The 21282-nt window shown below is 47.4% G+C and overlaps 1 protein-coding gene across 1 annotated transcript in view; it reads left to right on the forward strand.

Moving 5' to 3' along the window:
• The window catches only part of LOC129380785 (uncharacterized), a 215359-nt gene that overhangs the window by 113529 nt on the left and 80548 nt on the right, over positions 1-21282 (forward strand). The window contains exon 3 of the mRNA XM_072285912.1: positions 20181-20245. Within this exon, the coding sequence (XP_072142013.1) occupies positions 20181-20245 (65 nt within the window). The remainder of the gene's footprint in view (positions 1-20180; positions 20246-21282) is intronic.

The raw sequence follows: 21282 nt of genomic DNA on the forward strand, positions 1-21282 counted from the left end.
CAGCAAAGCTGAAATGCTTCAGTATATACCATGTGTTTGAGATAACGTTAGCCAAGCTGCTCAAAGAAAAAAAAGAGATGTAGCAAACATGGTGCAAGATACAATTATAACACCTACGGTGTTATAATTGTAATAGCGTTCCGGCAACTGAAAATCGTAGGTCTTAAAATCACATGTTGCACTCTGTTTCTTCATCATTTCTTTCGTTTGGCCAACAGCTTGGCTAACGTTAGCTGAGAAATCCTATATAGCGATCGCACGAGTATATTCAGTGAGATAGCTCCAATTTCCCTCACTCTGCGGGACTTGTGGTGGTGAGATTTCTCCGCGATTTCGTCGAGAAATGCTTGAGAAGCGCTTAGGGAATGAGTCCAGTGTTTCGCTTTATTCTGCACGCCTACAGTTTATAATTGGCATTTTTTTCGTTGTGCAAGTGGAACCATGCAACAATCAAGTGAAACACAGATAGAGAAGTGATAAGGACGAGGCAAGGGGGTTTAACCACACTGATATCGGTTGGTTACTCTGCACAGGGAAAGGAAGAAAGGAGACTATAATAACAGTAAATGAAGAAAAAAAATCATACGTTGAATTTTGGATTTTTATGTGCCAAAACCACGATTTGGTTATGAGGCCCGAGGGCAGGAGGGAACTCCGGATTAATTTTGGCCACCTGGACCCAATGCAAAAGGTTCACGAGTTTTTTTATTTTTTTTTCATTCCGCCCCCAGAGAAATGCGTCCGCCGCAGTCGGGATTCGATCCCGCGCCCTCGGGCTTAGCAGCGCAGTGCTAAAACCACTACGCCACCACGGCGGGTGTTCTTGAAAATAGCTCCCATAGAAATGCGGCCGCCAAGGGCGGAATTCAAGCCGCGACATAGGGGAAATGCGACAATTACGCAGTTTCACCTGTATTACTTTTACTACAGAGGCATACCTGCTACTGTGACTGGAGGTGGTAACTGGACAAATACACTTAATTATTAAAACTGACGCTGTTTACTCTAAATAGTCAGATGATTGTGTCTAATCCAAGACATTGAAGCCCGTCATTCGAGAGGTTCAATATTTCCTGCAGAAATGCAAAGACACAAATACAACACAAACGCCGGCGTTTGTGTGGTACTCTTCGTTCTACTCGCTTCTCGATTGACGGATGGTGAGGCGTAAGTAGTTGCGTCATTTGTGGGCGTCTGCTGAGGGCATGACAGTTGTGCTTTCAGCAGTTGAAGCCATTGCAGATGCCGAACAATAAGCTGGGAAGCTTGGCCGAAGCGACGTCGTGATAATTGTCGAAAGCGAAGTTACAGACAATGAATGAATTCTGGGGTTTTACGTGCCAAAACCACGATTTGATTATGAGGCACGCCGAAGTGGGAGACTGCGGATTATTTTTCGCCACCAGGACATCTTTAACGTGCCCCCAATGCTAAAGAAACATACAAGGTCACGAACAGAGCTGAAACTGCAGTCGATGTCGGCATCCGCAAAGGATGCAGACACTTGGTACTGTAATTTTAGTATAGTTTCTGCTCTTGTTTTTATTTTCAATTCACCAATCGATAATCGAGAACATTTACCTCCCCTTTTGAGTAGATAAAGGTTTACAGAAAATTCCCGCTGAATTTCTTGCCGAAGCTAATGCGAAAGCTGGTTTAACAAAGTCGAGAAATGCATTTGAAGTTAAAATGGACTATTTCAGAAATACTTTGCCGCAAAATGTACTTCAAAGCGTTCAGCAGAAGTAGAGTTATTAGCAATCAAACACCCCCTGCGCGGTGCTTCCGCTCCTTCTTCAATAGACAGTTTTAGTACTGCGTCATGACGATACGTACGCAGCACGCAAGTGCTTTGCGGAACGTAGGAGCGCGTGTCGAGTTAGGGCTTTTAGTACTGCGAAATGCCTACGTACGCAAGAGGGCGAGCGTTAGACGCCGGACGCGTCGGAGCGCATTGGCCGCGTCCGCCGGTACGTCGAACCGTCGGTCGAACAAGACGCTGTTGATCTTGCTAACGTGATGTAACGTGTGGGCGCGTTCCCGCTTCGTCGAACTATATTTAGGCCTTTAAGAGACTCTAATTTTAATACGGATGAAATACACGAATCGTATCGAAAAAAATAAAAAACCGAGTTCTTACTTTCTGAGGCTGGCACGGTCATTTGCGACGAACTGCACCAAAAGCAGGTCGAGCCTTTCGCGCTAACAGCACACACTGAACGCTTTCTCAAAAACAGATTTCCTATTTTTGCTATGCATTCCCACCGTGCAGGTTCCGGGAATGGCTTCTGTGCGTTCACTTCACGCAGCAAAGCCAGATCGTAGGCCATCGAAAAGCACAGCCTTCCGCTGGTCGCCTTTGACGCTGCCATTTTGGGAAACTCTTTTGTCTCGCGCTCTCCAGAACAAACAAGAACCACGAGCGCAGCACGCAAGGCTCCCTACGTACGCACGCAAGAATCGGATGCGTGCTTACGCAGCGGCCGCGTACGCATCACGCACCATTCGTGTTGCGTTCTGCACATGCGCACTTTGCAGAACGTAGCGATCTTACGTACGCAACGCCGTTGCGTACGCTCCGTACACAGTACTAAAACTGTCTAATGACTTGTAATGACTTGCGAAGGCTACGGCGGAGCTAGGCGTGCTCACAACGTTCCGTCTACTGAACGTCACCGTGGCGCGCAGTTCAAATTTTATTTTGGATGTTCGCGTAGACGCCACTACCTCTGATTTCAGCGCCTATGATGCGCCAAACGCGGTTGTCATCAACGAGCCGTAGTCTGCTCAGCCAACGGATTCGTCGTGGCACCCCGAGGCAGCCGCGGTATCTACGCTTCATAGCAGACCGCAGCTACATACAACTGCAGTACGTATGCGCAGCGTTTGTTTTGTGCACGACGCGGCTAGATCGTGCACTCGCGCTCATATGCTCCCGTCTGGCCGTGCTACATGGTGCGGACCAGCTTTGTCCTGCACCAGCTTGACCGACGGATAGTTGCCACATCGAACTTGCGCATTTTGAAGCACTATCACCATAGAGAAAGAGATTGAACAAGAGCGGACACTCCCATAGAGCCCAGCGGCCGAATTTACTGTAGCACACCAAGCGGATGGGATTAACACCTTCCGGTTTCGGTTTTGGGTGCGCGGGTTTTGAACGCCAGCTGGTACACGCCGCGCCGGCTCCACTGATCGGCGCGGCATTCTTTTTTTTCGCTTGGCGCGGAATCGTTTTATTATTTAGTAAAGGTGATTGCGAAATATCTTTACAAGCCTCCACCGAATCTGTGTCACGTGCAATTTCATGAAGTAAACGCAAGACATCTTCTGAAATGTTTATTTTGCTCTATATAAATGCTTGTTCCGGGCTTATTGTGCATTTATCCAAAGTTGAGGCACCAGGTAAGCAGCAGTCGTTGCCGTACGAAGCTCCACCGGATGCCATCAGCTGAAAAAAAGTAAATTACAAGCATGTATCATTTTGGTATATTGACCTAATAGGAATATTGCGTGTAGAGGCGAAACGTGCGTAAGTAGTGAATGGGCGCCATTACAGATAAATTCACTTTTACATACATTTCATGGCAGATAGACTCCTCCCAAACAATGCTATAAAATATGAAGAAAACATCCGATTTTCAAGCATCCCTCCCTTCCCGGGAATTATTTCCTGCACTTTAAGAGCACAAATTCGCGGGTGACTGCGCGTTTCCAAAACAACTTGGCCTCAGTTGACGCGATGGTACGCCAAGTACTACACAGAGGTGGCCCCAACACAGGCTCTCAGCCAGACCACGTTATACGCTCGCAGAATGCCTCCTAGTCGCACACAGGACAAATTCGTGGGTGCAAAGCATCTTTTCAGTCGCTCAGAAGACAGAATTGTCAAGTCCTTGATTTTTGAGCTCCTCGGCGTTATCTTTTACGCGTCCAACCAGTGTAAGCAACACGCTCCCGTGTTATCACTCTCGGAAATCGCTCGTCGCGTTTTCGACAAGCGTGAGTACCGAAAGAAGGTACATGATGCGGGGCCATAAAAAGCGTCACAAACCTGTCGCACTACAATTCAGTACACGCTAAACTGTCACCATGGCCGGCTTGCTTTCTTGCTAACTGCTTCACAACCCCAGGCGCGGCGAGCATGCCTCAAAAGTATCCCAAAAAGTTACGAAGTTACTATAATTTTAAGGGTCAGAGAATGCGTCACGAACGTGTCCCAGTAAGATTCAGCACACGCGAAACTGCGGCACACAGCCGAGCTGCTTTTCGCCAACTATACGTCACATAGCCGGGTGCTGCAAGCTTGCCCAAAAACCACCGAAATAAGTTACAATAATGTTGGGGCTCATAGAAAGCGTCGCAAACATTTTCCAGTACGAGTCATTCACTCAAATTAACTGCGCCAGAACGACAGAGCTGTTTTTCGCTAACTGCGTCTATATAGTCTCGGTTTTGTGCCGTAAGCCTAAATTTGCTTGAAATGCGTCGCAGACTGTCAAACAATATTTCTCATCTTGCCGTAGTCCAATAGTGCAGTGGTGCCGTGTCGAAATTCGGAAAGAACGCAAGAAAACGCCGGGAGCCCAACAAACAGGCTGCATCCAAAAGAGGGGGGTCGCCGAACAGACAAACTTCACGTGCGCAGCCGGCCTCGCTCGCTTCGGTGGCACGTCTGGCGCATGACGCATCATATGACGCGTCTGGCGTGCCGCTAGCTTGCTGCTAGGTGACGCAAGAAAAATAGGTCGTGAAGTTCATTTATCCGCAAAACTTCTTTTTTTTTGTTTTAGCGGGAAACAATAAAAGAATAAAACGTTGTCTGTACGTTCATTTCACATTCTTTTTTTCCGATGCTCGCGTCACCTAACGGATGGAATTATAACACTAGGCGTGACGTGTTTCCTGTTGCCAGTTTTTGCCGAGTGTCCCTTCTTGTTGAATTTCTTTCTCCATGCTATCACTAGCTCAATTCGAAGCGACGCCTGCGAAGGCGTCTAACTAGGAGCGGCCAGGAGTGAGTGCGCGCTGGCAAACGTGCGTGTAGTCTGACCTTCAGTTTCGTGTGGGTCGAGGCTAGTTGAGTGTTCGAAACTAGTCGAAATTAGCGAGATCCCACAGCTACGACACCGATAAGCAGGATGGCCAATGTTTAATGCCTACGTGGGCGCCCATGGCCGAGCGTGAGCAGACGATAGTCGGCTTCTTCAGGAAGTACGTAATTATTATTGATATTCCAAAGCAGATTTTTCATTACTTCGGTCTGTGTCTCAAACTGCCTCAATAAGTACACACAATACCAGTAGGAAGAAGCGCGCTGATCTTGAACACCCTTCTTGATTGATGTTAGCTATTGACTAATTAAACAGCGGCCGCGAATGAGAATCTGCTGTATTACGAAATAAAGCACCTAGGAAAGAGTTAGGAGCCGGCTTATGTTGAAAAGAGAGCGTTAGAGAGAAAGGTGACTTCGCGCTCCGCTTGCGAGATCCGCACACGGCGCACGACTGCAGAACTTGGCTGAGGTGTTCACAGCAGCGTATGCTATCCGCGGATTGTGTTTTTCCCCAAGCTCGAGGGGTCGTTCAGGACCTCTTACACTAAGTAGCACTTGTCTAGATTTGTTCTTTGTTTTTAACATACAGCGCAAAGTTATAATAAAGGTACAAAGCTGAAGGAGGAATACTCAATATGATTGTTTCTTTAAAGAACATTGAGTGCGCATGAACATTTGTGTTAGTTGTGTACGTGGATGTTCATGCCACATCATATTTTATTCGACATGCAGAGTAGCGCGCCATCTGCCAGGTCAGAGTGACACCTCCATTTTCCATCGAAGCCGGCACGTCTCTCTGCGTGACGTTGCCCGTTTGCGGTCAGAATTTGAGAATCGGTGGTTTCGGTCAAGAAGCTTGAATAAATGAGTAGCGCTCGTTTATCACATCATTTCTGCGCCCTCTTCCGCAGCCGATCCGCGAGGAGAAGCCGACTACGTAGATCGCCAGAGTTTTCACTGCGGCGCCTGACTTGTTATTCCACAACACGCACCGAGAGCGTGCGCGGGCAAACCGCTCTATCCGAGTCGTGGACGGGTAGGAGCCGCTGACGACATTCTTCCAGGAAGCTTTTAGAGCCACGGGCGATGGCGCGAGCCTTGACCGGCCAGCACGGCCGACCATTTGTTTGCGCGGCGATTTTTTAACGCGACTCTCTGGCGGCGGCCATTAGGCAGCCCTGTGGCGTGCGCACGCGACGCGGGTCGTAAATTAGGCCGTGCGCGGACGTGGCTACGCAGTGCCGACCTGGGCCGCCGCCGCTGGACTCATCAGCCGGAGTGGGGGTCCGGCCGCCGCGGACGGGGCCCACCCCGCCTCGGCGCCGACGTGCCCCCCTCCCAACGTCCGGCGGCCTCCCTTCGGCCAAAACCGGCGACCAGATTGCGCGCGCTGAGGCTACAGTCTCGTGAGGACGCGTCCTTGGCATATCGTATTAGGCGCGAAATGATTTTGGCTCCCGTGGCAACCTCCTTCAAAGTCTGCGCATGACGACGACCGCCCGCACCCGGAATGCTTAGCTTGCAGCGTCGGAGGATCCCGTGTTGTAGTTGTCGTAAGCAAACTGGTACGCTTCTTTGGTTAAACATCTTCACACTTGGTATGTCAGCGAGATGCTCTCTCTGCTTAGAATCAACCATTGAAAGTGCCCAATTTCAGAAGTGTCAATGTTTCTGTCAATTGTAAGTATCCGTGCGTTCAACGCTGCTGGCCTCGCGCAACAGCTGTCGCTTGAGCGAAGCTAGCGAAATCAGCGACGAGAGAAAGATAGCACAGAAAGTCAAGGAAAACAATCAGAGGTAGTTCTGATCCGTTACCCAAAGGAGGGTGCACTAAGTCTAGCGAGAAGCCTCACATGAATTGGACACGCCCGTTTGTCGGGAAAACTCTTGGAGGCTATAATAAGGAGAACGCGGGGCAACGTGGCCTCTTCGTAACGAACTCCGCTTCGCTAGAATTTCGGTTGTGATTCTGCACAGGTTGCACGTTTACCGGGACATTATTTTATCATGAATATTATTTATGTCTTGTTTCATACAAGTAGGAATTTTCTGGTCAACCTAAGCATCCAGTGCTAGTTAGTTGCCTCGATTGTAAGCGAAGAATCACCATTAATAAAGGTACACCAATATTTTCACAAACACGGTGCTATTTGGATATCAGCAAACTAATAACAGCGCACTACTTCCTTCGACTGGGACTGAAAAACTTGACGATAAATATGGCAAAAAAAATGAAGAAAGAAAAATAGAGATAGAGAGAGATGTTTTCTCAGAAAGCAAACCACATAAACGAATACAGAATAAGGTAGCCATTTTTTAACTTTCTTATATCTTGGTTTCTCGCTGCCTGCCAGGCACTACCAGACATTGTTACTTAAGCTTAATGTGTCATTGGCAGGGCTGATTCGTGTAGTATTTATTATTCGTACAATAAAATATTATTACAATTAAATTTTTTCTTGACCGTTACTGTGCAGGGTTTCTGATAGTGCGAAGCATAAAAAATATAGCTTATTACTAAATCACCAAGTTTGGTGAGAACGTTCAACAACAATATTGAATATGAATCAGTGCGTTGGAGGGCGCATCGAGTAGCAAAATGCATTCTGTGCAGCAGGAAAGAATTGACAACACAATTGGCTGGCTCAAATATTTCGCAGTAGGAACTGCAAACTACAAGGAACATATAAAATTGAAATTTTTTTAACATACGTTCAAAGCTAAACGAAACATTTGAGCACCACTAGGAAGAATCTATATACAGCGAAGCTTAGTGCGCGTGCATAAGGAGTCGAAACACGAGGTTATTTAGTAAAGTAGGTTATTTTATAGTATTGCGCAATAGAACCATGAACGAGGTTATTGAGTGCGCACAAAGTGTCATGTCAGGCAATGTAGAGAAGCTAATGTAATACCACCGCCGCTGCCGCGGATGCGCGATGGCGAGCTTTCTCGTCGTCGTCGTCGTCGTCGTCGTCGTCGTTCTTGTTGTTGTTGTTGTTGTTGTTTCGGGACAATTTTCAGATGTGGAGCAGTCTCAGTGTGATCTTAATACAAATTCACCGTATTTTCCGACAGTCTCCTGCGAGTGGCACCTGAGCGACTAGTGGTCGACTTCAGAATGATATTGAGAAAGGAACGACAAGGCGAGGGGCAATCCCGTGAAATCGTCGCTCCATGCGTACGCGCCGAGTTCTCGCAAACTGAATCTGCATAGGATGATTCGGTGCGAAAGTGCAGTTTGAAACGACCAACCGACTGACCTCAGTGCAGAAACACGCTAAATTTAACGACGCTTTAGCCCCTCTTGCGGCAAGCTGATAAGAATCACTTTTCGTTGTTGTTGTTTAATGTAAGGCAAATTCACTTGTGGCGAACGTTATCTAGAAAATATGGACCCGTGCTAAGTTGGCAGGTCGCGCGGGCGCGCCAGTTTACTAAACTGAACAGCTAATGAGTGCCGCGGCTGTTCGCTGCAGCGGGTGCGGGAGCTTCTGGGCTTGAAATGCTCCGTTTTCACATTAGGGTGACAAATTGAGCTAGCTGGTAACGAGCCACTGCGAGCAGCACCACTTAGGGGAAGAATAGGAAGAGAACCACAATACGCGTGCTCTCAATTCGGCGCGTGTATTGTGGTTCTTCCTTTTGCCTTAAGTGGTGCTCCTCGCAATGGCTCGTTTCTCAGTTGAACAAAGGCGTCAGACATCCTCATAGGGGCGCTTTTAAATTTGCTACGACGACCAAGCGCTGTTGCCAGATGACTGCCATCACAAAGACCAGTTTCTTGCAACTGCCACTGTAGCATTTTAGCTAAACTACGCCCGCACGGCTAACGTATGTTCATTTTTCGTTTCGTTAACTTTCGCGCTAAAAAACAATGAGCAGCTTTATGTTCTCAACTTTAAAAGGACGTGCTACCGCACGAATAATAGCTCGAGTCGGAGAAGTGAAGCAGTAGGTTCTTGCGCGTTTGATGAAAATTGTGTGAAGCAATATAAGGCAGGCAAAAAAACATGCGTACATAGTCACATGCTGCACAGAACATGGACCCGCAAATACGGAGTGATACGACAGAGCGTTTCTGTGCGACGCCTTCCTTTATGTCTCCGTCATTTCATGCGTGTCGCAGATAACTATTACAATTAGAATAACGAGCAGGCGTTTGCTTTTTGGCCATAGTCATTTGTGCTACTGAATGTGCCACTTGCAGAGCCTAGCTTGTGCCTTTTTTCTTTTTGCCGCGTTCCGATCCCTCCGTCTCTCCATCCGCCACCCTTTCCTCTTTTTTTTTTTTCGTATGGTGTAGGTAAGCGATCGCTTTAAATTTGCGTCCTGTTGTCTTTACACACTGCATAGTGCTGCGGCCTGGCGTTCTTGACAACCCCATGTCTGACCTCTGCGCTTTGTTTCCTTTTTCTCCCTGTCTTTCTTTTTTTAAATTTATTTCTCACATTTCATTTTCTTACAGGAAATTCATTTTATTTTTACATCACCCTTTCCTTTTTCTCTTCCTTCAACGTTTGCTTTACCTCGTCAGTTACTTTTTGTTTATAAAGCTACAATTCAGCTGCAAGATCACTTATCGGTGCACTGAGTGCACAGTTAAAGATAAAAAAATATTACGGCATTGTTTTTGTTTCTTTCGCTAGCGGTCGTTTCCTTGGTAAAATGCATATTCATGTTATCGTTAACCGTCGGGGTCGCGCTATTTATGCTAAGAAAACACTTCAAGCACCGGGTCACTGCGAGCCTATGGGCTTTCTCTACAGAACAAGCGCATTCGTTGAGCCTCTTTCTCTCTCTCTTCTTTTTTTTCATGCGCGAATTTTAGGTTTTTCTTCTTTTTTTTTGAGTGAAGTCACTAAGTACAACCTTTATTCATATTGATGTGGAAAGGCGAGCTGAGAGGCAACTTCCTGATCGCGCCGTAAATGAAATTTCCTCGGTGAGAAGGGCCTCGTGGTCATTTATTCATACATCAAAATTGTGCGCTGCGCGCATAATCGCTGTTGCACTAATTTCTCAAACTAATATACAGCCTGTTCCGGCTAAAAATGTTTGCACCCAGATCTCTCGTCTTTTTTGCTTCTGGATTGCAAATGGAGGAGGAGGGATAAACTTTATTTTAGTACAGCAGATTTGAGAACAAGGCCTCCCTACTTAGATGTTGGCCTCGAGCCCTTGGGCCCTGGCGGCATCTTCAGCCTGCCGGATTGCCTTAAGTTGGTCTTCCGGTGCACAGCTGAGCAACACGGTCTCCCACTGCTCTCCGGTCTTCTTTATTTTATTCTGTGTGGGTGTCTGACGACAAGCCCAAACCACATGTTGTAGGTCCGCCCTTTCTTGACAGGATCTACATCTATCCGTATAAAGGTCCGGGTAGTAGCGGTGGTAGGCCACTGGGTTCGGATATGTATCTGTTTGTAAGAGGCGCCATGCCGTCGCTTGCCGTCTACTCAGCGAGGAGTGTGCCGGGGGGAAACGGGCCCTTCCCAATTTATAATGTTCGGTGATCTCATTAAAGCTGGTCATCCGGTCTCTCTCCGTTCCCAGTATTTGTTGCGTGTCACCTGCTCGGCCTGCCAGTTCTCGAGCCAGGTTGTGTGCCATTTCGTTCCCGGGGAGGGAGGAGTGTGCGGGTGCCCATATAATGTGAATGTCGCGATCTTCACGAAAGTTGCTTAAAATTCTCAGCGCCTCTGGAGAGATTCTTCCTTTGGCATAGTTCTTGACGGCTGTCTTGGAGTCGCTGACTACGATTAGCCTCTCTGGAGGCGATTGCCAGTGCTAAGGCAGCCTCCTTCTCCATCTCCGACTTTCCTGTTTTTACAGTGCTACTGGCTCTGGAGTCACCCTCTATACTCGTAGCTACTATCTACATACTCTGTTTATTTGCGTACTCCTACGCGTCCACATAGACCACGTCCCTGGCACTACGGAATCTTTTGTGGAGAGCTCTCGCTCTTGCGATTCACCTATCTTGGTGAAACTCTGGGTGCATGTTTCTGGGGATCGGGAGTGTTCAGAGATGTTCGCTTATTTTCCTTGGGATGTCTCCCCGCAGTCCGTGCTGTGCTTAGTAGGTTATTCCAATGTCGTCTAAGATGTATCTCCCCGTCAAAACTCTGTGTGAGTCTTTCATACTGCGCTACTCTCAGGAACTTCTCGTTTGACGTATTTGCCGCAAGTCCCAAGGCTTCCTTATACGCCCTTCTAATATTGCATTCTATCTTGGCTTTCTCCGCAGCGTAGAGCTTAAGGTAAGGGACCACATATACAATGCCACTGACTACGAATGTTTCTATTAATCGGATCAGATTGTGCTCTTTCATGCCATAGTTTCTGTTGGATATCCGCTTTTTGATTATTTGTTGAAAAATAAAATTAAATTACGGGGATTTACGTGCCAAAACCACTTTCTGATTATGAGGCACGTCGTTGTGGGGGTCTCCGGAAATTTCGACCACCTGGGGTTCTTTAACGTGCACTTAAATCTAAGTACACGGGTGTTTTCGCATTTCGCCCCCATCGAAATGCGGCTGCCGTGGCCGGGATTCGATTCCACGACCTCGTGCTCAGCAGCCCATAACCATAGACACTGATCAACCACGGCGGGTCGATTATTTGTTGAAAACTGTTGTCCAGTATAGCCTAAATATTTCTCCATTATGGCCGTTTTCGGATATGCGGAGTCAAAGTATTCTTAGACTCTCCACTATCGGTACCCTGGTTCCCTCTACTGTGACCACAATGCCCGGCCTTTCCTTAACGCTTTTTCGACCCCTGCATGTGGGCCTATGGAGCAGAAGTTCTGATTTTTGCGAGGAACATCTCAGTCCCTTCTCTCTGATGTAGTCTTCGACCGTGTTTACTGCTGTTTGGAGGATCTCTTTCACATTCCCATCGCTTCCAGCCGCTACCCAGAGGGTGATGTCGTCCACGTATAGGCTGAGTCTGAGTGATTCTATCTTTTCGAGTCTCGCAGGAAGACCGATCATTGCCACGTTGAATAGAAAGAGAGATAAGACTGAACCCTGCGGGGTAACCCTATTACCTAGTTTGAGCACTTCCGAATTGGTTTCTACAATTGAAATCCTTGCCGTACGATCCGTCAAGAAGTATTTGATGTACGCGTGTGTTTTGCGTCCTACATCCAGCTCTTGGGATTTTGCAGTATTCCCTTGTGCGTGACAGTGTCAAAGACCTTAATTAGATCGAGACCTAGTATCACCTTGGTGTCTAGAGTTTTCTCACCCGCATGATGTTTTAGTTTGAGCATAATATCCTACGTCGATATTTGGGCCGAAATACAACCATGGTATGTGGGTAAAGTCCTCCATCAACCATGTATCTTGTGAAGCCTGTGAGGACCACATGTTCTATGAGTTTACCGACGCAGGATGTTAGCAATATGGGCCTTAAGTTCGTCAGTTGTGGTTGCTTTCCAGGCTTCGGTATAAAAATGATTTGGGCTGATTTACATTGACTTGGAATGCCCCCTTGCTCCCAGAAGTTATTCATGTACATCTTTTGGAGCTCTCGAAAGAGCTCTTCTTCTGTACCGTTGTAGCTGTGTATAACCTTCTGCAGATTGTGTTTTGTACGGTTTTTGGACTCCCGGGGTCCAAGAGGCATCGGAGAATGTTCCAGGTCTTGGACATTCCGATCTGCCTTTCCATCAGGTTGCACGTGACTTCCCACTTTTGTTGGGTTAGCCTATTTGCATATATCTCGATTTCCTTGTTTAATTTCCATCTTCTTTAATTTCCGATTATGTTTTAGCTTTTTCCATCTTTTCAGCATACTACCTTTCGCTTCCCACATGTGCAGTAATCTGCTGTCCATCTCCTCTATCCCTGCCTCCTCTGAAACAGTTTTGGTAGCTCGTTTAACGCTTTCTTGTAGTTTCTCTGCCCATTTCTCGATGTCCGTTATGATGTTTTCCGCATCTTCCTGTCGGATTTTGAGGAAAGAGTCCCATTCTACAAGTTTCAGTTCTCTAGCCCCTTTTTCCTTGGGCCTACTTGTTCCGTTGTGACGACGATATAGTGGTCACTACCTATAGGCTTTCCTGCATGTTTGTCCATCGAGAATCTGCTATATTCTTAATAAATGTGACATCTGGTGTCGTGTCATTGTTTACGCTGTTTCCTATTCTGTTTGTTGCCTGAGGGTCAGTTATGAGCGTTAGTCTTTCGTGCTGAGTGTCTGCCCATAGGCTTCGGCCCTTAATGTTCCCTATGCTGTTCCCTATCCCCAAGCCGCGTGTGGCGCGTTAATATCGCCGACCATGACTAGCGCCTGCTTGTGCGCTACGCTCAACACTTTGCGGAAGAGTGGGCCGAATTTGGACTTGTGTCGGGGTGGACTGTATATGTTAAGAATAAATAGACTTCCCTCTTCTTTACGGGAGGGGATTATTTCAATCAGGACGTGGTCTATGCAGCACAAACCGGTATCGTGCTCGACAGCCGAGAGGTTTCTGTGTATCAGCGTCGTGACGGTTACCTTCTCGCCGGAAGCAGTGTACGATTTATACCGCGATAATTTTGCCCCCCCCCCCCCCCCCCCCCCGGTCTCCGGCAGGGTGATGACATCTGGCGTTTCCTCGCTTATTACGAACGGCTGCAGGTTTCCTAGCTTGCCACGATACCCGCGGTAGTTCCATTGCCAAATCGCGTATCGATTACGCGGCGCCAGGTTAATTTATCTGTTCTTCCCCGGTGACCTTCAAATAAAACAATCACCTTGTCTGCGCTACCAATTGTCTTGGCGTGAAAAACACCAGGATTGCGCGGCGTGACCAGACTGGCCACTATGTCCTCCGCACTCTCCTCTTTGGATATTCATCTGATGAGAACCTTGGACGTGTTATCAGGAGCTGCTCTGTAAGCGCTTGCTTCAAATTCTTGTTGCTAAGCACGAGGTCGCGGGATCGAATCCCGGCCACGGCGGCCGCATTTCGATGGGGGCGAAATGCGAGAACACCTGTGTACTTAGATTGAGGTGCACGTTAAGGAACCCCAGGTGGTCCAAATTTCCGTAGTCCTCCACTACGGCGTGCCTCATAATCAGAAAGTGGTCTTAGCACGTAAAACCCCATAGTTAATTTTTTTTTTTTCAAATTCTTGCTCTCGAAAGCGCAGCTCATTGATAGCCCCATATTTCCTCGCGTGGTCCTCCGAAGGCGCGCTGAGCACCACTATATTTTGCTTGCTGTTCATACATGTGGTGTCTTCCTCCGCTGTCTCTCGACCGACCCCGGCGGCTTTGCGCAGGCAGCAGTAAATGCGATCCAGCTTGTATTCCGATGCGTTAAGTGCGCCACGTGGACGGACGATAACTCTAGTCTTCTTTCGGCAGGTTAGGCAGCTTACTTGCTTTGACGATTTGTCGCACCTTGCGTTCGTTCTTCGATTTGTTTACATTTGTTGCTTCCCCGACAATGGTTCTTCCCTGCTGCTTCTGTCCCGCCAATCCGGCCCCACCGCTGCTTCTTCGCGCATCTTCTAACTTCACACCGGCCTGATTCTTTTTCGAACACGTCCGGTTGCATTTCTTCGCCTTCCACTCTCACGAGTTCCATCATGGCGGGGGGCCTGGATATCTCAGTCGGCGCGCTAGGCCAAGCTCTCTCAGCCACCGTCGCGGCGGTGTAAGATTCGTCAGACGATTTCGCCGCTGCCACCATTTGTTAGAGTTGTCGGACGATCTACGAGCTGTAGGCCGATCTCACCGCTGACATTCAGATGTAGGATTTGGCAGTCGTAGCTGTAGGAAGGAGCTTGACTCTTCGTGGGGACTTAGGAGAGCATGATTTATTTGCATTACTTACAGTTTAACATGAGATACATCGACAGTCTAGCGTGACTCCCAAATGGAGCCCGCAAGACGAGCATCCAGCAAACAGCTTACGAGGACACAGCTCACGAGTACATTTCGAGCATGACAACGAGCACCCTCTAGCAGCTGACAATCGCTGCTTATATGCACTCTGCTCTTCGTCATAGTTCGACGTCATTGTAGATGACCCGCCCTTTTGGAGGAGGATGAGGGCTCTCGACTTGGAGGACGATCAGGGCTATCGACTTGGAGGAGGATGAGGTCTATCGACTTGGAGGAGGATGAGGGCTTACATACACGGGCCGCACACACACACAGGTGTAATGGTCCGGAGCCGACGTCAGGGGGGCTTCGTAGAACTCTGAGCCGGGTAGCACATTGTCTTGCGTCTTGGTCGGCGCGTGGGAAGGAGCCTTCGTCGGCTTTCCCGCGGCAGCTCCCCGACCCGTAGCAGATCAGGTCCGCGTTGTTGTGTTGCGCACAAAGCCTGCTTCGTCGAACGCATCCTAGCTGAAGCGACGGAGAGTGGAGGATGCGCGCATTGTTCCCGACACAAAGTCGACTTAGTCACGCCGTGGCTAGAGGTTGGCGGCGGCGTTCCAAGATGAGGTTACCACCGCTTGCGTAAATGGCTGGCAAACTTGCACTGCACTTGCCCTTTCTTAACAGCGGAGACGTTCGAGGCGTCGAGGCGTTCGTGTTAGGCGTAGATCTCCCGCCACGCGTAGCGGGACAAAAGAACGATTGATGCCCAAAAAACGGGCCCACCTGGTAGAGAACGGTATCCTCGGGGCCCTTGGCCCTTGTCCTTTTGGTTATGAGTGGATTTCTCCTCAAATTCCGATTTTCCGCCGAGAATAATAAAAAAACTGCGGAGCTGACGCGACGTGCATCCGTACTCCATGGCTTCTTCTTCCCCCTTGTGAATGGAGTATGGAACGTCTGACTTGATGTGCTTGTGAAACACTCGGGGAATCCAACGCTAGCCATAAAAAAGTACCTGTCTGCTGTCGCGAAAGTGTGTTCACCGCCTGACTGGAGAAGATGTAAAAAAAAAAGGAAAATATTTTTCGCTGAGAGAATGCTCAGCCTCTGTGCAGCACATATTGATAATCAATTTTCAATTAACGAAACCGATTTTGCTAGTGCGCCTAATTGCCTAATGTTCTTACTGAGACTTGGAAATCAGTGCTGCGCAAGTGGTGAGCTGTCTCTGGGCGGAGCTGCTTCCCGATAGTGTACCATCTCTTCTGCCTACTATCAAAGGGTTTTCTGAAAAGTCCCGGCCAATTTTGCTGTCAAACATCATCATCATAATCACCACTACCACCACCACCACCACCACCACCACCACCACCACCCTTTTGTGTCCAATGCAAAACATGCTGGCAAGCATGTAAGCTGTTAAAGTACCTTAGCTACTTCCTGCCGCCCGATTCTTGGCCTATCCCCCTTAGTGGGTGCGCGCCATCACAGAGGTTCATCATCATCATCAACATCATCATCATCATCATCCTAAAGCGCTGCATGTCGCTGGAAGGTGAAGACGTGCACAAAACTATACGTTGACTTTGATGCACATGACTTGGGTTCCTAATGAGGTCTCCGTCTCAGAACTAAGACCTAGACTATTTTTCTAAGTTTGCGCTGGGAACTGTTTTATTCCTGTTCAGGGCAACTGCTCGCTGTCACTTCCACAAGCGAACAGTTTCACGTCGGTCTCTGCTGTAGCGTCAAGCTTATACAAATAAAAAACTGAGAAAATTCATCACGATAACCCAGTTTAGGACGCAAGAAAACGCTTTCGTTGGCGCTCAATCACGTGGCTCTGGGGATTGCGTCATAGTACGCATTAATTGAGAGTTCTTGCAACATTCTGAAGAGCTTTATTAAAATGCGAGGGCATTTTTCTTTGTTCACCCACCCCCCTTTGGTCTGTCTATGTGGCTTCGATACGTTGGACTGCGTGAAAAAAAAGAGGGGGAAGAAACTAAAAATGTTCTAGCCCCTATGAGGAATGGAACTCGGACCTGCAGGATGGTAGTCGAGTACATATCCTCGGCGCCACATCAACAGTTCAGAAGGGGGCGCGAAATACGTGCAACAGCAGAGCGGCAGAGCACCGCCACCGTCGTGCTGTCACGATGTCGACGCGCATTCGCGGCTCGCGCGTGGAGGGTTCGGCGGTCTCTAGAGACGCGCATTTCGTTTGCCTGCAAAAGCGATGAAACCAAACACCGTCACGCTCCGCTCAAACAGATTTAATAGAAATGAATAAAGTACGTGCGATAGGCTTATTCTCTTGCATTACTTAGACCATCATCGTAGATAGGTCCTGCTGGATTTGTTTTTTCGTCTTTATTGTTTTTTTCTTTTTTGTTTTAGCCCAGATGTTCATGTTACTTCGAGCTTACCTCTGTTTAGTTATTCTTAATTGCATTTAAGCCTTACTTTAATTTATTTTCAGCCGCTCTTAGCATCTGTCTTAAATTATTGTGCGTGCATTCACTGGAAGATGATAGATCTAAAGGCTGACACGTGTTGGATTTATAAGCCCACAGACAAGTAGCTAGAAGGAGGTATACAGGTATACATATGGAGTAGCTAGAATGGGGTAGCTAGGAGGAGGTATACATATAACTCTCAGTTCATGCACTCACTGTCGCAGCTATTGGCCGGCTGCCACGATATGTCACGAACTCATAGGGCGCTCTGTTACTAAACATCTGCTGTTTTTATGCAACAAATGGTGCGATTTGAAACATCGTGGTCCCAACGGAAGCACTTACTACGCATGTAAGATATTTGCGTGAAGAACGATTAGGTTAGCAAAGACCCATCAAAGAAGAAATACTTGAACATAGCTCCTGTGCCACTACTGCTTAGGGTATGCTGCTATGTCTCGATCATTAGTTTTGTATGTATACAGGTCGCTCTAATCTCGTTTTCAATTCTTGTTTTTTTTTTCTTTTTGCCCTGGCCCCGCAGCTACTCTGTCAAATATCGACACAAATATTCTGAACACCGAATGTTGTGTTTTGATTTTATTGAGCAACATTAATCGACCGATGTTAACGCCCACTAGGGCCGTCGCGAATCTGCTTTTATATTATCCATTATACGCAGAACTGTCAATGCCCAAAGTTGTCAGTTCGACGAATGACGAAATGCAGAAGATTGATTAGATACAGCTACAAGCTGCTGTCAATAACAAAAGCTTTTGAGGTCCTAACGTCCGAGACTTGGAAAACAAGCAGCCATAAAGTAGTTTTATTCCTCCTCTTTCATTAGCTTTTAAACTATCGGAGATTTGACTGTTAAAGAGAGAATTGTCCCAGAATTATTTAGAAAAGGTTGCATACACTCAAAGAGAGGGGTTGTAATGCCAGAAAGCTCTGACAAAGGCATTGAACTGTGAAGAAGGCTCCCGTGGGAGTAGCCAAAATGTTAAAAAGGCTTTAATTTTTTTTCGTCGGTTTCCTGGCCCCTTCTTTTTTACAATTTTTTCTTTACTTTCTGCTGAGTGCACACGCGTTTAAATTTTAATTTCATTCGGTTGTTTTTTAATCTCGCGCTTAAGTTCAACATCACATCATCCATCATCAGACATCCACCCACCATTTATTGGTGTTCCGCAAAGCGTTATCGGGTGGACCAACGCGTTTATGTAAATCGAGTAGTTATGTGCGTGTGACGTGAGCGTACGTTTGTGTGACGACAGTAACAAGACGACAACGGTGACGACAGCAGTGTGACGATAACGACATGGTCGACGCGAATGTATAAAAATGCTGGTTGTTCGGTTGTGCGTAGGGTATCGAAGCGGCATAAGCGAGAGATACACTTATTCTGACGTGATCTGTGACTAAGTCTTATGAAAATGTAGGTGCGAGGAATACATCGATTGTGGTATGATCTGCGACTAAGTGTTATACAATCGCACTTACCTTGTCTAGGTCGTATACTCTGTCTCGCGTTCGGTTCAAGTTCCTCAGTGATGCGAACCTAATTAGTGAGCGATAAAACGACAAGGGCATTTGTACTCGGGCGAAGAAATGTTACAACGTGATCAACCTGGGCCCATCATGAAGGCGGTACAACGTCACAAGATTTCTAGATAGCTTTAGCTGCTACGAGAAAAATACTGGAGAATGAGGTCCGATCCCGAAGGCGGTGCACTAACACGGCGTTTCAAAGCGTGAACTGTCACAAGGAAAGAGTGTGAGAAACTGGCACTTGACGCATGCGCCAAACGTCTCAGCGAGCTAGTCAGTTTTGGCATGCACGAGAGGAGTGTGCGTGCGATTGTGGCCTAATGAGTAGGGCTATGGGCTGCTGTACCCAAGGGCAGAGGTTCAATTCGACGGCCGGTCATGCATTTCCTTTTATTACACATGCCCAAACGGAGGCGAGACAGGAATCTAAACACCTACCTACCTACTTACCACAAAGTGCGTGGAATGAGGCAAAGAATATACTTCGCTTTACAGATTTAGAGGTCCAAACGTCATTGGCATTTTGCAGCGCCATTCACAATGGATATTTCTCAGCTTAGCATCGTGATAAATGGGCTTAATGAGATCGAAGTCAGATTTCAGCAGCACATGGTCATCAAGAGCTTCCGAGCGGCTGTACAAAAAGCGAGCAAGTTGTGTCACCATTATACGCCTGCCACTGCATGGAACAAAGGTGGTGTCAAACACATACTGCTAAAATGCTCTGGAGTTTCTGGAGGGCTAAAGGCCGGCACTCCGCGGGCTAATGCGCAGTGAACCGGCGCGCACTCGCGCAGTTGACGTAACCTTTCCTCGGGGGCACCGTACTAAAATTTAGGAAGGAAGTGTCTCGCGTTCGGTTCAAGTTCCTCAGTGATGCGAACCTAATTAGTGAGCGATAATGACTACCGGCGTTGCTTGAAAGCGTTCGGTGGATATTACGGATAGGCGACCGTGCGAAGAGGGCTGCATAGCACACACGATACAAGCTTCCGCTTTGGACGGCCCTGTTGTTTGTGACACAAAGCTGTAAGTGCGGCTCTTTCTCTCTGGGCGGTGTGCGTGCGTGCGTTCGCGCTCCTTTTATTCGTTTAATTTTCCACTTACACATTTCCATGTCAGCCGCCGTCAAACTTTGCATACCGGTGTCGATAGAATCCCCACGATATTGCATAAGCTCCACCATGATATTTCCCCTATGCTGCCTCACATCCTCTTTCGATCCTGTCGAAGGTGAAAAAAAGAATAATGGTGCATTCTCATGTCGATCCCTTCTCTTTTTACAGGGTGATTTATCCTTCGGGACCAGGAGGTTTAGAAGCTGAATATCTACGCTACCCTCTTCGTAAAGGTAAGGCACACAGTTGGATTAGTTGATATGCTTTGAATGTACTGATGGCGGGGGCGAGGGGGGATTTATTATAAGAAAAGCAGAGAGGTTAGCCTGAGCACAGGTGGAGGAAGAAAGGGGGGAAAATAATGACGAAAGACGCTGATGAGGACAGGAAGAAGCGATGCATATGCAAATACAATAACCACATAACAAAGTGGTTTCCTTGAAGTCTCGAGTCTAGTCCGGTCTTCTGAAGATAGTCCATAACAGCCCTCGTAGCTGTTTTTACTGCTATGTAGTCACACAGTGCAGCCAGAATAGCACTCGAATTCTGATGCCTGCTGGCGTAGAAGACAGCGTCTTTTGCTGTGGCACGTATTGTGGGCAGTCGAAAAACATGTTGCAGAGTCTCAGGCACTTGGCAGTGTTCCAATACGGATTGTCAGCACGGCCCATAAGATGTGCGTAGCGTCGAGCGAAGGCAGCAAAGGAAGATCCACACGAATCCGGTGAATCATGTGTTGCTTTGCTTCGCTTTACTTTACACTCTTAAAATAGTTGCGCCCTTTGGGGTGTATATTTGTCCCACAATGATAGTCGTCATCTGTCTTGCTTGCGTTTGTAACACGTTTGTAACACGTTTCCCGCACAAATTGTGACTTGACTTGAGTATGTGTCATGTATATATGTTTGTGACTCGACCTTCAGGTGAAATTTGTTTGAAATTGATAAATGAGTTGACATTTAGATTGAGCGTGTTTTTATGTGATTTTTCCGTACCTGCGGCTTTCATTAGATACATTTTTATGTGACAATGGGTAGCTGCAACCAATAAAGGGGGACAGCATTTCCTCAACATCATGCAATAACAAAAACGACTTAAAAAGAAAGAAGAAGACATTGACTTTCCCCGAGGGGGAACCTCAACGTCGGATGTGTATATCGGGCGAAGGCACTAGTTGCCAACGAGATCACCCGATGAGTACAAACAGCATAAATGTTCAAAGACAAATCAATGGCAATGAGGTGGCAAGGACGGCTATCCGGCCTTGCAT

The sequence above is a fragment of the Dermacentor andersoni genome, chromosome 1 (assembly GCF_023375885.2).
Source record: "Dermacentor andersoni chromosome 1, qqDerAnde1_hic_scaffold, whole genome shotgun sequence".
Classification (NCBI taxonomy): Eukaryota; Metazoa; Arthropoda; class Arachnida; order Ixodida; family Ixodidae; genus Dermacentor; species Dermacentor andersoni.